At 41.1% G+C, this 22,513-nt stretch overlaps 1 protein-coding gene across 1 annotated transcript in view; it reads left to right on the top strand.

Annotated features, from left to right (window-relative positions):
• The window catches only part of MSRB3 (methionine sulfoxide reductase B3), an 85,934-nt gene that overhangs the window by 8,478 nt on the left and 54,943 nt on the right, over positions 1 to 22,513 (top strand). Inside the window, 2 exon segments of the mRNA XM_065855961.2 lie at positions 11,422 to 11,548; positions 15,663 to 15,734. Of these exon segments, the coding sequence (XP_065712033.1) occupies positions 11,422 to 11,548; positions 15,663 to 15,734 (199 nt within the window).

Here is a 22,513-nt window from a genome sequence, read left to right as displayed (position 1 = left end):
GTGCAGAAAGGTTTTGCATGGTTACTGTTGGGTACAAGTCCAGCTGGCAGGTATAGGATGAGTCTCTTGGATCTTGACTGCATTCAGGGTTGGGAGATGTGAATTGGAATGCTATAAGGTTTAATATTTTCAGTTGTTTTAAGGAGTTGGAAGAGACACCTTCACATTCTGGACATATGAAAGAGAAGAAAATTAATCAAAGCAAGTTTTAAAGTAATATATTTAACTGCAATTATTACTACTTTTGTTCATGAGCTGAAAAATGGCTTTCGATTGCCTGGAGTGTAAATATATTTAGCTAATTTAAAAAAAAGCTATGTTTGTGCATTTTTAAACTGTATTGGAATGAAAATGGAATTCAGCTCACATAGATTCCAAGTAACGTTTTTCATTGAAAAAAACTTTGGACATTTTCTCTTGTGAGAAGGAAAGAGAGTACTGAATAAATATTTTTATCCCTGTAATTACTTAAATACTAGTAGATATACATATAATACTCATTATTAAATAGTGGCAGAAAAATTAGTGTAATGTTATATATATTTTGCTAATCAATTATTGATAGCCTACCCAAGTGAAGATTTGTTTTGAGAAAAGGGTGTTACAGACATTGCAAGAAAAGTATTTGTTAAATTAATCCACCTTGGGCAGTGGTTTAAAATAAAATAATCTTTGTATTTGAATCAAATTTATTGCCGTTAAGACAGAAATAGTTCTTTGCTCTCTCACTTTTCAGCCATTGACGTTCAGTATTAACAAGTCTGATTGTACTGTAAGTTCGAAGAATATTTAAAGTATATAGATAAATACTCTTATTTACTGTAGTGTCTTCTCACTACTATTCATAGAAATAAAAGTACATCACTGATTAGGGAAGACATGGGAGTTTCTGGTTTACTTGACGGAATTTTATTTTGCTGTGGATTATATATTAGTTATTTGGTTTTAGAGTTGTTAATGTTACTATGACAGCGTGTGAGCCATTCTTTTATGTTTTTTTGTGCGGTATCAGAATTTCTTCGTGCTATCATATTTTTTTTAAACTATTTTTGGATAAAAGGCTGAGGTTTTCTTGTATATTCATAAAGCTGCTCTGCATACGATCGTGACACAATCTGTGTGATCAAAGGTACATTTTAAAAGAGTGCTTTTACTCCCTTAACGTATGCATAGACTTCTGTGTGCTGAGGTTGTTATTTGAAGGATGTTGCTAGAAGGGGAGCTCATGAGACGGTGGAATCTCTGATTTTATGGAAGGGAGATGGCTCCTCTCTGTGGCGATGGGCGGAATTGGTTTTCAGAGGGAGCCACGCAGGAAATTTCCATGCGAGGGAGACTGGGTGGGGGGGAGATGGGCAGCTATGATGTCTGTGAGTCGAAGTGCTTTTCTAGTAGCTGGGATGATAAAAATAGAAACAGCCAACCTGAATTGGTCTGAAATGCAGTTACGCTGCCTGACAGAGGGATGTTAACTACATTTTATAAACCCGATGCTTTACTTACGAGTGTCTTTACGAAATATAACTCAGGTTTGGTTCATAATCTGATCTAAAGATTATATTTTCTCTTGTAGTAAATTATAAAAATACAGGGAGATAATTCAGCTTCCAAATGGTTTGTGCTGAAGAGTTTAATGCTGAATGAAATGGCACAGGCTGATGTCAGTAGAACGTGGGTCTACATGTATTTTTTACACTAGAAGTTTAATTTTCTAGTACAGTGTGTGGCATTTATAGGGACATTATATGCACATATATGTAGATGGACATTAGCACCAACTACTTTTTCAATTAAAAGAGTTTTGAAAATCTTAAAAATCTGCTGGCTGTAAACTTACATAGGAAATTACCAAAAAATGATCAGTAAACCGTAGTAACCCCATGGCATCTGATCCTGTGTTGAAGATGCTTTAGTTTGCTGCTGCGACAGGAAGCATTGTTTCTTTAGGGTTTTTTAATTCCCTGATACAGGTTTTACTCTGAGAGCTCATTACATTGCAGGCTAAAACCATGGCTGAAATCACAACTGGTTTTAGCTCTGATGTGGTCCGGGACCTTGCCTCCTTCAGTGGACTAGTAAGTGTCATTTCTGCATTTCCTTACAGTGCCTCATGAAACAAGGTCATCAAGTTTAACTCACCTGTGATGTTTCAGAGTTCAGCTTCTCTGTGCAGCTGAAGTGCCAGCTTCCTTCAGGCCATCTGTACCCTGCAGGACAGGAGCATCCTCAGCAAACCGCTGCAGGGCTGGTTTTCATTCCTCTCATTTTAGGAACAAGTCAGACAATGCTCTTGTTGAGACAGTGTACTTTTTTGATGTTTAAGGTTGGAAGTCCTGTTAAGTCATATCAGTTTTCATCTGGAGGCTTTCTCTTTGCTTCGTTTTTATTTCTCTTCTACATAAGAGAAACTCGTATCACATATCTGTTGTGTATTGTTAACCAGGCAAATAAGCTTTGTAAGCCAAGGAAGAAGTCTGCTGAGTTATGGAGCACTGTGTAACATGATTTAAAAGAACTCCAATTCCAAACGATGTATTTGTTTAATCTTCAAAATTAGTCTTTTATTTCTTTCAGAAGTAAAAACTAGTATGCAGGTTTTTTTCAGAAAAGCAGAATATAAATTCCTGTTGAAGGGCTTCTGTTCACTGCTAGGAAAGAAAGTTGTGTTTCACATTCTGGTAAATGATGTATGGGATTTATCCTGAATTAAAAACAGAGAGAATAGAAAGCTTGCTAGCTTTTTCTTTGACAAGGCAAATACTGGTGGTGAGGGAGAGCGTACCTGCTCAGATTGACCTGATGATAGTAAAAGCAGGTGTCATGTCTTCAGTGTTAGGGTACTCTTGGATAGCTCCATCCACAGCAGTAAGAGAACTTTTTAAACCTTCTTTTTTTGTTCTTTTAGTACTGAAAATGAATCCCTTATTGGTGAGCAATGCAAAAAGCTTTCAGGCTTGCCAGTAGGAATTGTTAAATTAAAAGGTTATTTCCAGAACACTTATATCTCATCATGTGAGCACCAGAAGCAACTCAATCTTTACCGCTGTGCTGGAGAGGGCCGCCTGGGATGGAAAAGATTAGATATTTTTCAAGATGTTGAAAGGATCGCGATTCTCAGGGAAGACCCATTTAAGAATAGTTTATGACTGTGGCAGTTATAAACTCACTGCTGTAAAAGGAATGGGCTGTGTGGTGGCAGGCTACCAAGGCAGGGAAAATGAAAGTGCAGCTCAGCGCTATTTTAGGGCTTCAGACCTGGGAGGAGCAGGAATAGATGCGGGAAAATCCCAACTGACCTGTGTTTACTCTCCTTTGGGAAGTATCTCTGGGCATAACTATTGGGAAAGAATTTGGAAATGACAGATGTGTGAGCTCTTGCAAGGCTCAGGGACTCACCACCGTCTGCCCTTAGCGAAGGATGCTCTTCTGTCCCAGGCTTGGGGACTCCTTACTGGCCTCGTCTCTTCCTGTCCTTGGGGCCTCTCTGCTTTTTCTTGGCTCTTTGCAATTCTACTTTTCTCTTCCTATTTAATCCATTGCCTACAAGGCTTGCGGTGTCTTGTTTCTACAGTAATGAAATCTCCTTCCGTTTACATCCCTCCCTAAAGACCAAGCCAGAGTCCCTTCTGCAAGGACCCTCTTAATTTTTGTGTTACTCAAAAGATGATTAGTTAACTCCCTCCTCCCCTTGTGCTCAGTGTAGCACAGATGTCCCCTCCATCCCCACTGTACCAGGCCATGTCCTTTGGCTGTTCAGAGATGACCAGTACCACCACCCTGCTGTATGTTAAACAGGAAAATAAGGAGAACTCAGCCTCGCAGTTCTCTCCTCCATGGGAGCAGTTGCAGACCAGGGAGGCATTAATGCGCTTTCCCCCCCATCTTACTTTTCAGGAGGCTACAGCCTTTAAAAAACTCTTTGTTTTGATTATCCTTTCACATCTCAGGCCTTTTGAATTTGGTCCCTGGACACACCTGTGGGCTTCAGTTACACCAGCACACCAGCCTCTTTGTTGCCAAACTAGTTTTTCTCTAGCTGGAGAGGGGGGCAATGCAGCAGCCAGTTCAGCATATAAAAAGAGAATGTTAGCTCAGTTTGGTAATTAAATTAAAATTAAATACAAATATTTCTTCTTTGCTCAGATGTAGTATTTTCCTTTTATAAGTACAAACCATTTTTTTCTATTCCGGATAACTTTTCTAATATACATGCAAATTCACAGACATATGGAGCTCCACCTCCTTACTTAGCGTATTTTTTCTCAACAGTTGAAATCAGTTAAATTATCCTGAATTGTGTGCATAGGTTTCAAAATCTGTTTTATTTTCCAAGATTTTAATGATTATTTTATTAGAAATATAATTGTTTTAGCCTGCACAGTAGTCTAGAATCTATTGTGTTAATCTCATCTCTCTCTTAGATGAAGGAGCAAAGTTTGGATAATAAAGCACAGCCTAAAAACTGCACTCCTAAAAAGATCTGCAGTTCACCTCAGTGAGAAACTTACATGCAGCCTAAGGGTGGAATATGGAGGGTGGTTTGTCCCTAAAGCTTTGCTTGTCACCGGGTATTGAGGGTGGGGACTCAGGGTAGGCAGGCGAGAATGTACATTCCCGCTAAAGGGAGAGCAGTGCTTCCATGCTGCCTGATCCTTCCTCATCTTCTTTTCCTGCTTTCTTCTATTTCTTTGTCTGATCTCAACCTCGAGGCTTTGCTTCCTCTTCCCCTACACCAGCTGTTAAAATGCTGAATATAGAATATGTTGCTACTGAAGATTTCCAGCTAGAATATCAAAAAGATATCATAGAATCATAGAATAATTCTGGTTGGAAGAGACCCTCAAGATCATCGAGTCCAATCATAACCTAACTCTGGCACTAAACCATGTCCCTAAGAACCTCATCTATGTGTTTTCTAAACACTTCCAGGTATGGTGACTCAACCACTTCCCTGGACAGCCTGCTCCAATGCCTTGCAACCCTTTCAGTGAATAATTTTTTCCTAATATCCAATCTAAACCTTCCATGGTGCAACTTGAGGCTATTTCGTCTTGTCCTATCACTTGCTATGCAGGAGGAGAGACCAACACCCTCTGTGCTACAAACTCCTTTCAGGTAGCTGTAGACAGCAGTAAGGTCTCCCCTCAGCCTCCTTTTCTCCAGGCTAAACAACCCCAGTTCCCTCAACTGCTCCTCACCAGACTTGTGCCCTATGGTCAATAACATTCCTAGAATGTCAATAACATTCCTAGAATCGGAGAATAGTTTGGGTTGGAAGGGCCCTTCAAAGGTTATCTAGTCCAACCCACCTGCAATGAGCAGTGACATCTTCAACTAGATCAAGTTGCTCAGAGTCCCATCCAGCCCGGCCTTGAATGTCTCCAGGGATGGGGCATCTACCACCTCTCTGCGCAACCTGGGCCAGTGTTTCACCACCCTCATAGTAAAAAATGTCTTCCTTATATGTAGCCTGAATCTCCCCTCTTTTAGTTTATAACCATTACTCCATGAATAGACTGGGCCATGTTACCCCATTTCATGTGATGAAGAGGGCTGGTCTGTGGGACTGGGGTGGTCCCTGTGCCCCTCAAGCATGAGCAGCCACAGCAGGTGCTGTGCTGGGTGTGCCAGGCAGGCACGCACCTGCTTCAGCCCACCCAACCATTGCAGCTCATCTTAGGAGATACAGAGTATACTCCTCTGTTAGGCATCCTCAAGGGACATTAAAGTACCTGTAGCTGGATCTGGCAGTAACCTAAAGCAGATGACATCCAAAGTCATACTTAAAAATCTCTTATGTGTTAGACTGTGTGTTTTGTATTGCAGAAAGATGTATATTTTAGGTTTGAATTTCTGTGATAAATACACTCAGTTGTTATGGGAAGTGTTTAAAACCAAAATCCAGCACAGGAAGATATGTAAAATTCAAGAAAGCAAAAAGATTTCGAACTTCATTTTTTTAGACTCTTATAGCAGTACTGACTTCAAGTTTAAAGCTTGACATTTCCTGGTTTTTCACTCAAATATTACGAGGTATGGCAGTAGTAGCCTCCTTTATCAGGGCACAATGTAAACTTACTAAAAGCAGATTGGATTGCCATTCATTTTGTGTGTTTTAGGACAAGCAGCTGCGGAGAACATGCTTCAATCGGGAGTGTTAGAAGTGAAGTGGGAATGCAGGGCTAATACTTCTGGTTTTTTGTGGCTGTAATTGAGAAGCTGGTATTGTATGAGGGGGAAAAGGTATGTGCGGACAAGCTTGTAAATTAAATGCTTTAGTACTTTTGTAGACCTGTAAGGCTAGCACAATTAGTTTCTTTTAAAATGTCTTGTGCTTCTTCAATAAGCCTTTGAGCAGCTTGTATTTAAAATTATCCTTATGATGTTTTGCTGCATGTCGTTAGCTGTTAATGATTGAAGTATTTTACTCTCATCAGACAGCAAGCTTTTGCTTTTGCTTTTGCAAACACCTTGTTTGCATTATCAATGGATGTACAAGCACATGAAAATCCAGAGCCTAAAAATCTCTCTTTAAAGGTGAATTTCCAGAGGTTTTGTCAATTACCTTTGCAATTATTTGCTGAATGCTTCCAATACAGTACAATACATTGAAGCATGCTGCTGTCTAAAAACACAGTTAACAAAGCACAAATGCATATTTACAGGGTGCGTAGCTTTTGAGGGCTGAAGGCTGCAGCCTTATTCTAGTAGGCTGTTTGTTGATAGTCCAGGACAGAAGGGATTGTTAGCCCAAGTAGTGAGGTCTGTGTGTGTGAGGAGAACACTTTAGCATAGAATGTCCCAAGTTGGATGGGAACCACAAGGATCATCGAGTTCAACTCCTGTCCGTGCATATGACAACCCCACAGTTCACACCCTGTGTCTGAGGGCCTTGTCCAGTCTCTTCTTGATCATTGTCAGGCTCGGAGCTGTGACACCTCCCTGGGGAGCCTGTTCCAGTGTTCACCACCCTCTGGGTGAAGAACCTATTCCTCATGTCCAACCTAAACCTCCCCTGGCACATCTTCCTGACATTCCCTCAGGTTCTGTCGTTGGTCGCTAAAGAGAAGAGTTTGATGCCTACCCTTCCTGATGGTGCACTGCAAAGGGTACTAGTTTCAGGATCAGAGATATTCTTGGATCGGAAGGGGGATCTGGAACTCTTCCCTTCTCCTTTCTCCAACGAATAGCTAGCAGTCCTTATGCCCCTGCTGAAAAGTTTTCCTGTGCTCTGGTCTCCTGCCACAGCTGGACCAGACCCCATTAAACATCTCCTTAGAAGATATTAAAAATTGCCTTTACCCACCCCCCCAGCCCCGGCACATATCATGACAAACCAAAGACATTCACTGCAAACTGTGAAGTCCCTAAAAACTACCAAGTGCAATGCAGGGAGCAGGAGATGCCAAGGGCTTTGGCATTGGCAGAGAACGTGTTAAGGGAAAATGATTAGGGAGTAAATAACTGTTTAGACACAAATCCATGATATACTGAAATACTTGCTCATGTGGTTCTCTCTAGGCTAGACTTTTTTGTTCTTGCAATGCCTGGTGGTTTCTCTTCTGTCTGCTGAGTCTGACTGGCAGCAGCTTTAGGTGAGCAAAAGCCAAATTAAAAAAATTCCAAAAGCTGAGGCTGGAATAAATGTATATATTAAATATTGCACTAGGCTTTATCAGTGAAACATTTGGTTATAGTTTGGTTTCTGTCTAAATAAATAAAAGCTTTGCAAAACAACTGTTTGAACTTATTTCTGGACTGGAGAAACTCAACGAAACGACTAGAAATGAAAATTAAACTGTTAATGTAACACTTGAGTATAGAAGACTCACAGGCCTTTGCTGTCTTCTAACTTGTGGTTGTTTGGGTTTCTCCAGTGTGGCAATATTTTTGATCTTTTGCTTTTTCCAGTGACAGAAGTTCTTGATATAAGAGCCCAGCTCTGTGGCTGGCATGTACCTATCTCTAATTGTTTCCTGCCCTCAAAATGGAGCCAGAAGCTTGAGGGTGGGGACAGGGAAACTGGAAAAATAGTAGAAGCTTCACACTATGAAGGTCTCATTATTGGTGCAAGAAAAAAATGATTGTTCCCTTAAGAATTTGTCCTTTTTTAAAATTTACTTGTAAAGGGCTAAAACTTCACATTTTTCTTGTGAGAGCTGGGGTTCTCCTGTAGTTTTAGGAATTCTGGACCTGAACTGTCAGGAAAAACGCTGAATATAGAAAACCTTAAACCAGTCGTGTTATCAGTTGTTGAGACCCTTGATGTTTCCCTTACAGCTCTTAAAAGCAAGATGTGATAATATCAGAATTCAATCTCTTATGTTGTCCCTCCCCCAAATAAATTTCTGTAGTTGCAGACAAAGGTTGAGAAAACATAACTTGAGTACCTACAAAGTTCTTAATTTCCGAAGTACAAATTTGACAGAGCCCCTGTTACTTTTTAACAAATAGTGTTTATTTGGGGGCTGAACTTGTGATTTGTGAACATTTGCAATTGACAATATAGAACCTCTGAAAAGCTGGCAGCACTTTCATGTATGTCAACATTAGGACATCAGCATCCTAAAAGGAAGACTTTCCTGGAGTTACAATGTGTATCATCCCAGCAAAAGGCTCCTCAAGTCCACATGGTTACTGCTATATTTGTATGATCTATATTGGTAAGATTTACAAGCTGTGTCTGAGCATCCTGTCCACCTTTGGGGAGCCAGAGAGATGAAAGATCCACGCTGGCCTATGTTGTGCTAAGTTAAAGAGTGAAGTGCACTGAAGCGGCTCCAAGAGATCTGGTGACACTGGGGGACAGCTGTGGAGGAGCCAGCAATGTCCTGGGTGTTGCAGGCAGTGCAGCAAGCAGCATGTGTTTAAAAAGCAAAACAAAACCACCACCAACAAAAACCCCAAACACCAAACAAGCAAACAAAAAACCCAAACCAAACAAAAAAACCAAAACCAACCCACCAAACAACAAGAAGTGATGTAGAAAAGCAGCATCCCCTTTCTTGGATTGAAAGTGCTGGCATGACTGGGTTGCCTTGGCGTTGGGTTGGCACCTCCAGCACCAGCATGGAGTCTTTGCTTAACGTGGGAAGGTCTGGGTGTGCACTGCACAGGCGCTTAAACCACCTGCATTGGTATTTCCAGGATGGTGTTTTCTTCCCATGTTTCTTGTCGTGCTCTGACTGTTCCTGTTTAATAAATTGGAGACACAGCCCCCGTTCCTGAACCCGTGGAAGGCTGTAGCCAAGCTTGCACCTGCTGCAGGAAGAGCAGAGGAAAGATCTTAACCGTTCACAATGATGTTTACTGTCATTCTCCACCAGTCTGTTCTCTAGACCTGTGCAATCAGCAGATGGGGTGTGAAGCACCTCCAAACCAAATGCATTAATTGCAAGGAGATTGACTTTGCTCTTTTTACTGATTCTTTGCCAGCAGTTCTTGGTCTTCAGGCTCCCCGTGGCAAGGGCTTTGTTGATGTGCATACAGAACCTAGCACCACGAGGTCCCCTACTGGGCATTGCTGTACCGTACAGAGTAAATAAAAATAGTGATCAAAACGTCAGCAATAAAAGAATAAAATGTTAACTGCAATAAAATACTTCCATGAACACTCAGTTCTATTTTATTGGGCTTTCAGGACTTATATATCCTCGGAGTCTTTATGAATACTTGAGACTAAATAACAACATTTTGGTGAACGCTGAAATACTTGACATTTTCAAGAGGTCAGGATCTATTTTATAATCCTCGGGAATTTCGAATAATTTCCTTTAAGCTGTTTACACTTGGGGGAGTTAGGGTCCTGACAGGGGAGGGGAGGGACGCGGTGCTGGTGTGGGAGGCCCGGCCAGGAGCGCGGCTGGTGGGCCGCGGGGCTGCTCGGGGGGAGGTGACGCGGTGCGTCCCGTCGCCGCTGCGCCGTGCGCGGTGGATGCCCGCATCTGCCCGCGCTGGGTGGCTCGACGGAGACCTATAGGAGACCTTGGCAATGCGGGGACGGGGCCGCCAGGCGGCGCCGCGGCTGGCGGAGCGCCGCTTTGTTCTGCGCGCTCCCGCCGCAAGTCCCTGTGTCCCTCCCTTGTCATTGTGTCCCCCATGTCATTATGACCGCTCCATGTCCCTGTGACCCCCCATGTCATTGTGACAATGACAGGTTTATTTCTGTGCAATGGTGCTCCTCCCCTCCTCCCCCCCTCCCCCGACTTTGCCGCCGTTCAGCAGCACAGCGATGTTCGGGTTTTGCAGTGGGGGTTCGGGCAAGTTGATGCAAGCAGGTTTCCGTCAGATACAGCCCAAAGTGGTCTGTAATACGTATGGCCGGGTACTGCGGGCTTGTTCTTCAGGATGATGCTGCAATCAGGTTCTCCCAGGTTGGGGAGATGCCCAAGGACAAGCTCCTGCTCTGGGCCATGGCTGGACCCAGCGTCCTGCAGCTCTCATGCTGCCACATGCTGAAAATCAAGAGGACACCTGGAAGGAGACAGGGAGTTATGCCCCACTGCTCAGTAGTGATCTGGGGCCTGATCCTGCCCCCACCAGAGTCCATGAGAGATTCTTTATCGGGTTTGGTGGGTTTGGTTCCCATCCCTGGTGCCATATACTCTTCTGAAGTGAGCTGGGGCTGCCGGGCAGCTGCGTTTCCTCTTTTCCGTCATGGGTAAATGAAACCATTAGTATTCATGCATTAAATCCTTCTAAAATAAAATCCTGCAACTGCCATCTCTGTGTTTGCTATATTTAAACTGGCCGGAAGATTGTTTAAATATATCTCATGGACAGTTTACAATGCGAATTTTTTCCTGCCTTAAAAAAAAAAAAGAAGTTGTGGTTTTAAGATATCTGGCAAGTTTATTACAATGAAATGTCACGTTCCTCAAACAAGTCATCAAAAGAACAATTTTTAGCAATGACTGATTTCCAGCATTCACTATTCAGAAATGTTGCGGAGTGTGATTTTGTTTTAAATAGAATAAATAGAAAAGCCCACATGTTTGATCTGCCAGGCATTCCTGGGTGTTCAAAGCAGGACTCCCGCTATCTAGCTGAGGTCCTGAGGTTTACCGAGGTACCTCCTCACTTGAGACTATGTAGGTTGCTACCCTGAGTTGCTCCAAGTTTGCTATGTAAAGCAGCTGTTGTGAATGCCTACTATAAAAATGTCCCCTCCCTCTTGCTTGGTAGCATAGAAAGTTGCTTCACTGAATACTATTTAATATATATCAAAATATTAGGGGTGGATGTGTCAGAAATGGGCTAAACATACTAAGAAAAGTGCACTTAGAGTTATACTCCCATGTGATGGTCTCATGAAATTGTAAGCATTGTTTTTATTGTGAATGTATCTTAACATTTTTGATGTTTTAATTTGTTCTCATTTTTTTTTTTCTTTTTTTTTTTTTCTTTTTCTTCCCTACTCAGCTCTTGCCCCTGTTCTTTGCCTCTGGTTTTGTTGGTGAGGAAATCACAGTGATGTCTGCATTCAACCTGCTGCATTTGGTGACAAAGAGCCAGCCAGTGGCCCTGCGAGCCTGTGGGCTTCCCTCAGGTTGAATGGGTGCTGCTTGTTGTGTCATGCGTAATGAAGGCCCTTGTAGGAATGGGTGTCTCTGCTGCAGGAAACTATGTGCTATGGTTTGCTCTGGTTTGTTTAAATTTTCCTTTGAACCAGAAGATTGTTTGCTTTTTTGTTTGATAAAAGTCACTGGCTTGAGTGAGGGTTTTCTCATACGAGACTTTATGATGCTTGGAAATGCTGTCTGACTTCCTTGTCCAACATATTTCCTCTTAAATTTTATATTGTTTTCCTAATTCTTGGTAAAAATAGCAGAATTAAACTGGAAATAATTTACTAAATGCCATTTATATATTTTTTTGTAAAAAGGTGCATAAAATAATTCAGCATATTGATTGCTGTTAGATCAAAGGATTTAAAAATACTTTCCAAAATTTTTAGCAGTATATTATAGTTACACTCCATGTATCCCTTCTTACTTTTTTATTATAAAACAAATACATTGCACGGAAAATTACGTACAAAAAGTGTGCAGAATTTAAGACTTAGTTCTTATGTTCCTCTGACAGTGTATTATTTAGTTGCGTGACACTCCTCTAGATAAATAAATGGAAACCTGCAATTGAATGCCCAGATGCAGCTGCACTTTTCATGTAAGGTCCAGGATCTCCTATTAGGTCTGTGAAGGGTGCCATAAGACTCCATCTACATTAATTGGTTATATCATGCAAACCTTGAACCTAATTATTTTGTTTTTCACTGAAACAGCAACAGTATCTAATGTCTGCATAGTAATGTCAGTGTACATGATTATGATGTGGGAGAAAATAAAAGCTGCACTGAGCTAATTTTGAACGTTACTAGGAATTTTCTTGACATTCAAATTAAAAAAGATACAATCCTGGCTGATCAGTATTTGACGCATCAAAATAGAACCAGCTTGGGTGTCTGTATTTCACTCACAACTGGTTCATAAGGGTGCAAAATGTTATGAGCACTTTTTCCCAGAGCTATATTTAAAAACCATGTGGAGGTGATGTTTTAAAGATTTTTTCAGTGATAAGACATCAGTTTTCAAGCTGACGGATTTTTCTAGAGCTGATTACACTTTATTTGAACTAAATCTGCATCCAATTTTGCAGCATTTGTGTTCTGTTTCCCCCCACATGTGCACAAAACTCCCATTAACTTAGATAGGAGTTGCAAACACATATTGAGGAAGAGGGAGAATAGCCCGCATTGTGTCAGCCTGACCTTGGTTTCCTGTTATATTTGCTGCTGAGCCAGATTTAAAATCCTAAAAATACAGGGTAAGCAAATTTCCTTAGCCCTCATTATGGACCGTTGGATGCACGCTCGTATTGCTGGTGTCTACCTTAAAATGGGGGCAGTCAGTCTGCTGGCTATTTTGTTCCTGCTCTGAAAATGAGATCTCAAAGTTGATCGGCTAGAAACACAGGCTGTGGGAGGGTTTTTCTATGGTGTATCTGTTTGCGAAGCATTACATGATTAGCTATTTTGTCAAGTTGTTTTTCTGACACAATCCAGTAGTCACATTTTGGAATAAAAAGCTCATAACACTGCTGTTTATTCCCGTCTCTTTGATCCCTAACTGTGCAAACATTAATAGATTGAGTTCCACTGACTGGCTACTTTATGTACATATATATATATATATATGTATAATAAACCCATATTCATCTACTAACAGTGGAATAATACACAATCACATATCTCACATATTTTAAGAGTAATCTAAATTCCCCAGATGCTTATAAATTAATGTAGACTTGTTTTGCCTTTGGTTAGGTTTTTTTTGTTTTGTTTTGGTTTGGGTTTATTTTTGTGCAAAGTGGGTGTATGGAGGGGATTGCAAGTAAATAGTATAGCATGTATCAAATTAAACATGGGAACAATATCTAGAGCCAACATCTACTTAAATGCCACAGTGCACTGTGACTTTAACTTTTGAATGCACAGAAAACGCCCCAAGTTCTCATGACTTTTTCATAACATAACACAACACTTGAGTTAGTGATTTTCCCACCGCCCAGTTCTGTGTGAATTGCAGCCCTGCAACCATAGCACTGCGCTGTGTCCCCACCAAGTCTGGAGTGGTGTGGAGTTTGATCTTCTGCTGATTAAATGGCAAATTCAATATGGAAGGAGATTTTCTAACCTTCTCGCACCCCTGCTCGTTCAATGCGAGGGAGCAAAGTGCCGGCAGAGCTGTAAATTTGGTTTCCAGAAGCAGTTTTAGAGTCCATGCAGTTAAAAATTTGCAGGAAAAGGACTTGAATGAAAGTATCACTTTGGCTTTTATGCTTGGAATGGAACCTCTGTCCTTCCTGTAAGGAACAAAGTAGTACAAAAAAGTGATTAGTATAAAGTGATAGTTGTAGATCAGAAGCAAGTGATTTTTTTTCTTCTTTTTCCCCAAAAAGTTAAAAAAATGAAGTAATACTAAGAAGTGTCTTAGAACAGGAGTGACCTGCCTCTTCTTTGAAACACTATTTTGTATGTGTGTGCAAGTTATGCTGGGTTATTCATAAACTGAATTAACAGTTGTGCTTGTGAAGCTTTTTCACTTGCTCTCTTTCTGTATTAGCACCTGGAGTGCAGATCTATTCTTCCAAATTGTATTTTAAAAATACTTTTTTAGTCCATAGTTAGGACTAAATGTTTCAGTTTGTGCAAACCTGGTGCACGGTTTGCCCCTGTAACTTTTTTTATAGCCGACATTGTAAAGTTGGAGCACAAGCAGACATTCCCAGTAGATGGCACTAAGCATATGCTGTTGTGCGTGCTTAGCACTTTATGAAAAACTTCCCGTTTAGGAGTCATTCATACATAAAGTACATCCTGAGACCTTATGAACATTTACAAGTATTTTGAGAAAAGCGTGAGCATTGGGAAAAAATCACGTCAATCTCTGCTCATACACAAACTACGCTCACGTTGGTTCCAGGTTTCTTAGTTTTCAGAAATGATTACAGCTCCATTGTGTCTGTTGTGCGATGGAGAAGTGTTGCTCCTTCAGCCCCCTTTATTAGAGTTGAATGCTCTAAATTTCTTCGGAAGTGTAGGATGCACTCAGCACCTGCCAGGATTAGTTCACAGAAATTCAATCTTTTTTTTTGAAAAAACCCTAAACCCACAACAAAACCCTCTGAACTTTTAATGTAAAAACTACTTCAGCTGCTTTAGTGAACAGCAGCACGTGACTGATACAAGTAACGATTATGCACATTCCATGTACATAAGTTTTCTGTAGCAGACCACCAAGCTATAAAGTAAAAAGATAGCTTATTTTGCTTTGCTGTGTCTTTTAATTATTATGGGTTCTAATTTCTTTTAAAACCCCTCTATTTCTTTAACACTTTGAATGTTGTGCTGCTTACATCACATTTTTTGCATGAGATAATTTGACTTTTCCTCTCCTGTAGATCTAAGAAAATGATGGTGCTTGTAAAGTTAAGTAAAAGTAATGATGAAGAAATTACAGTGATAGACTTAGTGTTTTTTTTTTTTTCTGTATGAAATAATAAAGTCCTAGATAATATTAAATTGTTTTGAAGTGTTTAATTACTAAAATAACTACTAGTAGGAAACCATACTTTTCTAGGACTAGATTAAAGTACAATACATCTGTATGAAGATGGTGCTGGGCATATGGTGCAAGTCTTTATTAAGTAAATGTATGTAGTATAGTTTCTCGTAACTTGTTTTATTAAATCTTTATTAATTCCAAGTTTCAGTATAATGTCTTTCCATAAAATGGAAATGAATTGTTAGTGAACAAAAAATTATCACATTTCAGAATTGGATTTTTAGTAGTAATCTGTTGGCATGAATGATTGCTTTTAGGAGCAGATCTTGCAAACAGTTACATACATGAGCTATTTGTATGTATTTGTCCCTCTGAACAATCAAGCTGCTCATGTCAGTGGAGTTATCTCTGTGTGTAGTGTTTGTCAGATCTGGCTTTAACAACGAAAAGTCTAGAACAGACCTTAGTCTCCTGTATTCAAAGTACAGTAGTTGCTATCAAACTTTGTGTTACTTAGGTATGTCTAGACGTTTCATACTGCATGTTTTTATGTTTACAGATACAATTTCCATAATGTATGTTGTAACTTTCCCATAGCTTTCCGTAAAGTGTATCACCAAAGATGTACTGTTACAGATGTCTCTTCACATGCTCTGAAAGAAAATAAAAGTAAGACCGATACATTGTATAGCAACACCTGCTAGTGTGGCTATGGTTAAATGCCTGTCAATGTTTTCATTATAAATCCCTATTTTCTGGGGTTTATATCTTGAACATAAAAATTTGCTCTGGGTTTAAATATGTCATACAAAGTCTCAGCTGAATGTACTTGTTCCTCAGAACAGGTTGGGGGGCAAAAATTAAAATTCAATTCTATGGCACTGATTTTGAATTTTTTTTTTTTTTAATAAGCAAATATCTATTTGGAACAAAAATTGATTTTTTTAACTTAAAATACAGTTGTACAAATTACCTAGTTGACTACCTCCCAACAGTTATGAGGAATTTGATAAATGCTTGAGAAGGGTCTTGAAAACAAGCAGTATGTGAGCGCAACAGTAAATAGCATGTGAAGCTGTTTGTGTGTCATTATTATACAAATGTCTGTGTGCATGCCTGCCTCCTAGTCATGTGATAGTGGAATTATCATAATGTGATGGTAGCATTATCATAACAGAGCATAACATTATCATATTTTTGGAATGGCTTGAAAATGAGCTTTAAAAATTATCTTTGTGTATCTAGCTGTCTTAATGGGAATATATATTTGATGTTATTCTGTATTTACAAATGTTTCTTGTGTACAATAGTATTCCATCTAGATTGTCTTATTTAATACAGTTTAGAATGAAATTTATTTGTAGATATCTCCTTGGGAGTAATACACTTATTGTGCCTGATGCTTCCAAGAGCTGGGATCATAAAGAAGACCAAAAACTCCTTGTTAATATACCCTTTTTGTTTGTACCTTGCTTTTCCCCCCTTGTTAACTCCTTGTTCTGGCAGAGCTTTGCACTCTCCCTCATCAGCTGGATAAACAGAAGTCACTTGTCCCTGCATCATCTGGATCGAGGCTCCTCAGTGACTCTGGCACTGAGTAGCACAGGGATGATGAGATTTTTCTTGAGCTCCCAGACTATGCACAGAGCCAGTTCCTTCATGTGTTCCCTGAAAGATCTCTTAAGGTCATTTGCTTTCCCTTCCTGCTCCCATAAAGGACCCACCACAAGCCATTTCTACCTTTCTTGCAGGAATGTTTTAATTCTGGGAGCTCATAAATTTCCTGCATTCCATTCCCGTGCCCTCTGCAGCTCAGGCTTACTGCATTTTCTGCTTAGTTGGGTATGGAAAAATGAAGTTTCAGCACTAACAATGTTTCTGTGTTCTAAAGTCTCCCATGAAAAGCTATGTTTTTGTTTATTGGGCTGTCTGTTTATAACAGAAGCTCTGAGAAGTCCTTCAAGGACTGCCTTCACCTTTTTCAATTAAAAGCAGTCCCCAGCTTTGTCCTTTCTCTGAGGAGTACGTGATGAAGGTTGCAGAGAAGAATGTGATGTAAAGGAGAGATGACACTACACAAAAAGGCAGGAGATTTTATATATTGCTAAGCTGAGGGAGGGCAAGCAAGAAAAGGTGCAAGTTAGGGGGATGGACACGTGAACCCTGAAGTCAGTGAGGGTGTGTGTTTGGAAGTGATGGAGGAGATGATCCAGGGGACAGCTTAGGGCGTGTAGAATTTGATGGTACCTTGAATGGGTCTAGAGATTAGGAGTCAGGTACCAGGGACACAGACATTATTGTAGCTTAACTGTTAGGTTAACCACAGGTTGCTACAGCATAGATTATGATTTGGGAGAAAGTGAGTAGAGAGGAATTCTGTCCCAGAGATGGCTGAGAAGCAGAAAATGTTTATTCTTAGTTCCAAGCTAAATTCATGTCTAATCTCATGATTTCCTTCAAAAGAAGCTGTGTTGGGAAGGGGTGTGTGGCTGAGGGATGGAGATGCCTGCTGCTCCAGCTGGAGGAGAGGTTCTCTTGGGACGGCAGCTGCTGGCAGCCCTGCTCTGGCACTGGCAGCTTTGCGCACCACAGGTAAGGTCTCCCTGCTCAACACCCTGGCCCAGATCAAGGACTCCCAAGGGCAGAAGAACAGGAGAAGGGCTTGACCAAGTCCTCTTAAAGCCCTTTTTTAGGGCTTGACCCCATCTTCCTGACCCATAAAGCATGGGTGAATTTTACAGAAACACAGGGAAGTCTGCAAAGTCCGCCAGGGAAAGAAGTTGTCTGTTACTAACCTTTTTGGCTGCTTCTCTACCTATAGTCCTGAAGCAAGTTGAGAGGGGAGACGGCAATAGTGTTTTCCATAGCAGCCATAGCAGAGCAACAGCTGGAGCACAGTGTGTTCCAGCTGTTCCTGTCCTCATACTGAGTATGTCCCTCAGCGCTTGGAGATGTGGCATGGAAGGCCACGGAGCAGGCTGTGCCTGCTTGCGTCTTTGCTTAAAGGGGTCCTGCACAGTTGGAGACAGACTGAGTTTTGCAGGGGTTTAGGTCTGGGCTGTTGTGGGGAACTGGAGGGGAAGAGAGACCTCTCCCCACCCTGCTCCTTTTTCTCCACTCCCACCCCAAGTATAGATCGCGGCACCTTGATTCTTGAAACGCAGTGTTCATTTCACAGGCCACACATTCCTATTGTGGACGAAGCAGCAGGAGGATTTAGCAACAGCCTGAATGCCACAATATGCTACACAACACTGCGGTAACCGCTGGCAAATGCTGACTTTTCAATTGTTTCCACTGCAGGGTTAAACCTTTATTAAAGGCGTGTGAATAAACTTATTTTGATGGCTTACCAAAATATTTTAAATGCAAAAGGTAGCATAAAGCACTCTTATTAAATTCAGCTTAATTCTGCTGTTAATAAAATGGCTTTCCATATGTTGTGCACCCTTTTATTGATTCTGACAGAAATCTAGTGACCAGATACAGAGTGCTCACTGTCTCTGCCTTACTCGTTTTTGATTTAAACAACTTTAGTGCCTGTGAAAGGTGCTAGGACCATATCAGCAAAACAGAAGTCTCTCTATCTGATCGGGGAGAGAGGAAGAGAAATCCATCATTATTAATGTTCCCTCCTCTGCTGCTGCACCAATAGATCTTGATCTTGTCTTGCCTGGTTTGCATCCAAGAGTAACGCAAATAGGTCAGCTGCCCCGTGTACTCCGTCTTTGGCCGTCTCAGCAGAAAGGCTAACAAAAGTGGCAGTTTATAACATAATGAGCTTTTGCTCCACTTAATTGAAGCTGCTTCTGTTCACCAACCTTGGCTGAGCAGCCGCTTGCTCCCACGGCTGTAGTGCTGGTAAAGATGACAGCTTGAAAAGCCCCAGGGGAAGCTGCTTTCACCTTCACCGGCCAGGGCAGGGTGCAGCTGGAGTCCTCAGTGGTTAGAATTTTGAAAGCTTGTGAGACCAAGATTGTAGCTGGTAGTGACATTTATTTAATTAACCTGAGATAAGGAAGTAAAGTAGACATCCTTGGAGAAGACAAATGGAGCTGCTTTTCTTCCCCCTTCCCCACTTCACAATACACTTCAGTCTTTTTGTTAAATGTTTTCTACATTTGCAGGGAGGGGAGGCAGCTTCAGATTTCTTTTCCAGGGAATGTCTCTTTGGCTTGTGTGGCTATCTCAGCCACATAACCTGCTGCAAAGATACTTGCAGACCTGAGGAAACAACAAGGCAGCTTCCCTTCCCATTGATGCTGCCTTTACTGGGACCACAGGACTTCCAGTACCACTTTATTTGGAAAGAAAATGGATGCACAGGGGAGATGCATTAGTTGAGAGTTTATAGTTGGGTTTTTTTAGTGCTTGAGAAGTTTGTTTTCATGTACAGGAGAGCTCTGATGGTGACTCAGAATATATACATGTATATGAAACACAAGCCATGTAGATGACCAGGTGGAAAAAATAAATGTTGCAGGTCTGTTAGGTGTTGCGTGGGAAGCTTGTGAATTTGCAAAGAAGGGGCTTGCCCTTCCCTTGTGGCCATGAGACCCTTCTGGGTGTTAATAAGTTGTTTTGGTTTTTTTTATTTTTTAATACAATTAATTTTGGGGTGGTACTCTTCAAAGATAAAACCTGGCGTTTGACCCAAAATTTTAACTGTTGCCCTGGTACCCTCCTTTTTGGATTTTCTATGCACAGTATAGTGGAAATGGTCTTCGCCCCATTGCTCCTAATGCTTCCATGAAACTGCAAATTGTGTTTCAACAGCAGGTGGGAGTTAGCTACCTACAGCAGGAAAGCAGAGGAGCCATCCCTTAGCGAAGAAACACAGATCTGTTTTGCAATGTCTACAACATTTACAAGGGTTTTTTTAATGATGAAGTTTGGATTTTATGTAAACTTTACCTCCCCACATTTCAGAGATCTTTTGCAGCATCTAACCTAGTCAGCAGCATGCTTATGTAATTTAAAATGGCTTGTGATGGGATTATAAGAAGATCTATCATGTAAAACACAGGTTTTCTAGACCAGTGTTTTCCACCTTACAAGCCAATAGAATTATTTGCATCCATTTGCATTTTCAAGAGTTTTGGTTAGTTTGTTTTCCTTTTTTTAACTAGATGAGCAGTTCCTGGCTTGTTTTGCAGTGAGAGCACGCTGTGGCATTCTCCCAAGGCTGTAGACTAGAGGCTGCAGAGAACAGACTAACATAAGTGAAATAGAGGGTTGTACATTTGTCTTTTCCTAAGCACAGAGAGAAACATGACTGTAAACAAGGGCATAAATGGTGTAAATTAAATTTGAAATAATAAAAATGGGATATTCCACTTTTAAAAATACTGAATGTTAGTGACAGGGTATGTAAGGATATTTATTTAAAGAAATGTTTGCAAATATCTTTTAACCTTGCAGGAGTCCTCTTAATGTCAGTTTGAGATAATTTACCATCGGTGACTAAGGTCTGACCCACTCGTGAGGGGACAGGCTTTGAGAAGGAGAGATGTATACTTAGAGCCAGATCGTGTAATCTGATTTACATTTGTAGACCCTTATGTAGTTGTTGGAGCTATGCGTATTCTCAAGGGTCTGCCCACATAGGTCACATTGCAGGATTGGGGCTGGGGTGGTATATGAATAATAAAATGTGCTGGAACACCCCTAGAAAGCTGCTTGGCTATATTAAAAGAAATAGCACTGAAAACTAGGAGCCCAATTTGTTATATGGCTGTGCTTGGCTGGAATATTTGACCTTTCCGTATTTAATTCAGGAAGTCTTAATGGTATGTGCTCAGTGCATGATTGTCCATTAATGCTAGTGGAACATAAGCATGCAGAGAAGGGCGAAAAATTTATGCTGTGTCTTCCACGCAGTTGAAATCTTGAGTTAATTTCAGTGATAGGAAGCAACAAAACCTAAGAGAAAATCGTTCAGCGGTTCAAAAGACTATTTGAAGAGGGAAAGCCATCAGGCAAAACGCCATGACATTTCAGGGCATGTCAGACAATAATCACCACCCTCCAGCATGCTGGAGCAGGTGAAGGGCTGAGTGGTGAGGAGTAATGGTCTGCTAACTTGTGTCCGTCTGTCTGGACGTAGCTCGTTGCTAGTTTTCTTGTGATTGCTTATGTGGAAGGAAATAGCACATGCCTGTGTTATGAACCACAGATTTGAAAAGGTAATTGAAATTGGAGTTTATATGTGAGGTGAGATGCTTAATGTCTTCATTATCAGGTCAACACCCAGAAAATACTTTCTGTTCACTTCATTTGTACAGAGGACCCCAGAGCTGAACTCTGAAATGCCCGTAGGCTGTGGGTGAATAGTAAATGGCAGTGTGCACTGCATTGCTTTGCAGAAAAGCCATTCCTAAGCACAGGAACACCATGAAGAGTCTGAAAGGGTTTGTGCTGGTGTTTGTTTCGCTCTCCTCACCTTTTTTTTTTTTTTTTTTAATGTGTGTGCAATAAGATTTGTGAGTCTGGCCTTTTCTTCACAAAGCCTTCCATCCTGCTCTGGAATCTTAGCGGCTTTTAGGGCAGCTGTAGCTGCTGGCAAAGGCTAAAGGCAGGTGGCCTCATGTGGAAACACTGGTGCCCGTTTGTGGAACAGTTGCCCGTTGTTGCTCTTACAATGAGCACCGACCCCAACAAAGGCACCGAGGTGCGCTGGTCAGAGAGATTAAATTTGGCCTCCTGTCCTGCAGTGGAATGTAAAGGGAATTTTGTCTGCTGTTGGAAGCTGGTGTTAACCTCTCCTAACAGCGGGATCTAACTGGAGTTAGGACTGTACCTGTCCTGGGCCCTTCTACAAGTTGTTGCTGAGAGAGCATCACCTCTGAAGAGCAAGTGAAATCCAATCCAGAGTCCTAATACAGATCTAATGAATCCAGACTCTGTTATCTTCACAGCGTATTTAATTTAGCCTCACCTTTAATGGTGTTGTGCTATTGTAAAACTTATGACCTTTTTTCTCTTCTGCCTTGAACTATATAATCTGCAAATGAGCGGTGAGCCTGCTTTTATGCCTCAGTTGCCAAAGAAGTTTGTTGCCTGTATGGTAACCCTTTCTACAGCTCAAACCTGGCCCCATTGGGCAACCGGGCTGAGGAAGGTGCTCAGCCTGCACCTTATTTCTCTCCTTTAATAACGAGTTCAATATAATAGCTGCATTACTCTAGAGGCAGTTTCCCTCATACTGGGCATGCGTTTGTGTAGCTTTATGTTGTCCCCTCCCAAGATAAAGATGTTTGGCTTGAATGCAGCAGACATCTCATATATGCCGTAAAGTAACAGTTGCAAAAATAGAAGCAGCCACTCTTGTACTGCAAGTTGAGCGCTTTTGTCCCTCTTGCATGTAATTTTTTTTCCTAACCAAATGACTGTATTTCTCAAATCTCATCCAGTAATTTTTAGGATTCATTGCATTTTATTGAGCCTTG

The sequence above is a fragment of the Patagioenas fasciata genome, chromosome 1 (assembly GCF_037038585.1).
Source record: "Patagioenas fasciata isolate bPatFas1 chromosome 1, bPatFas1.hap1, whole genome shotgun sequence".
Classification (NCBI taxonomy): Eukaryota; Metazoa; Chordata; class Aves; order Columbiformes; family Columbidae; genus Patagioenas; species Patagioenas fasciata.
This window is presented reverse-complemented; position numbering and strand designations above follow the sequence as displayed.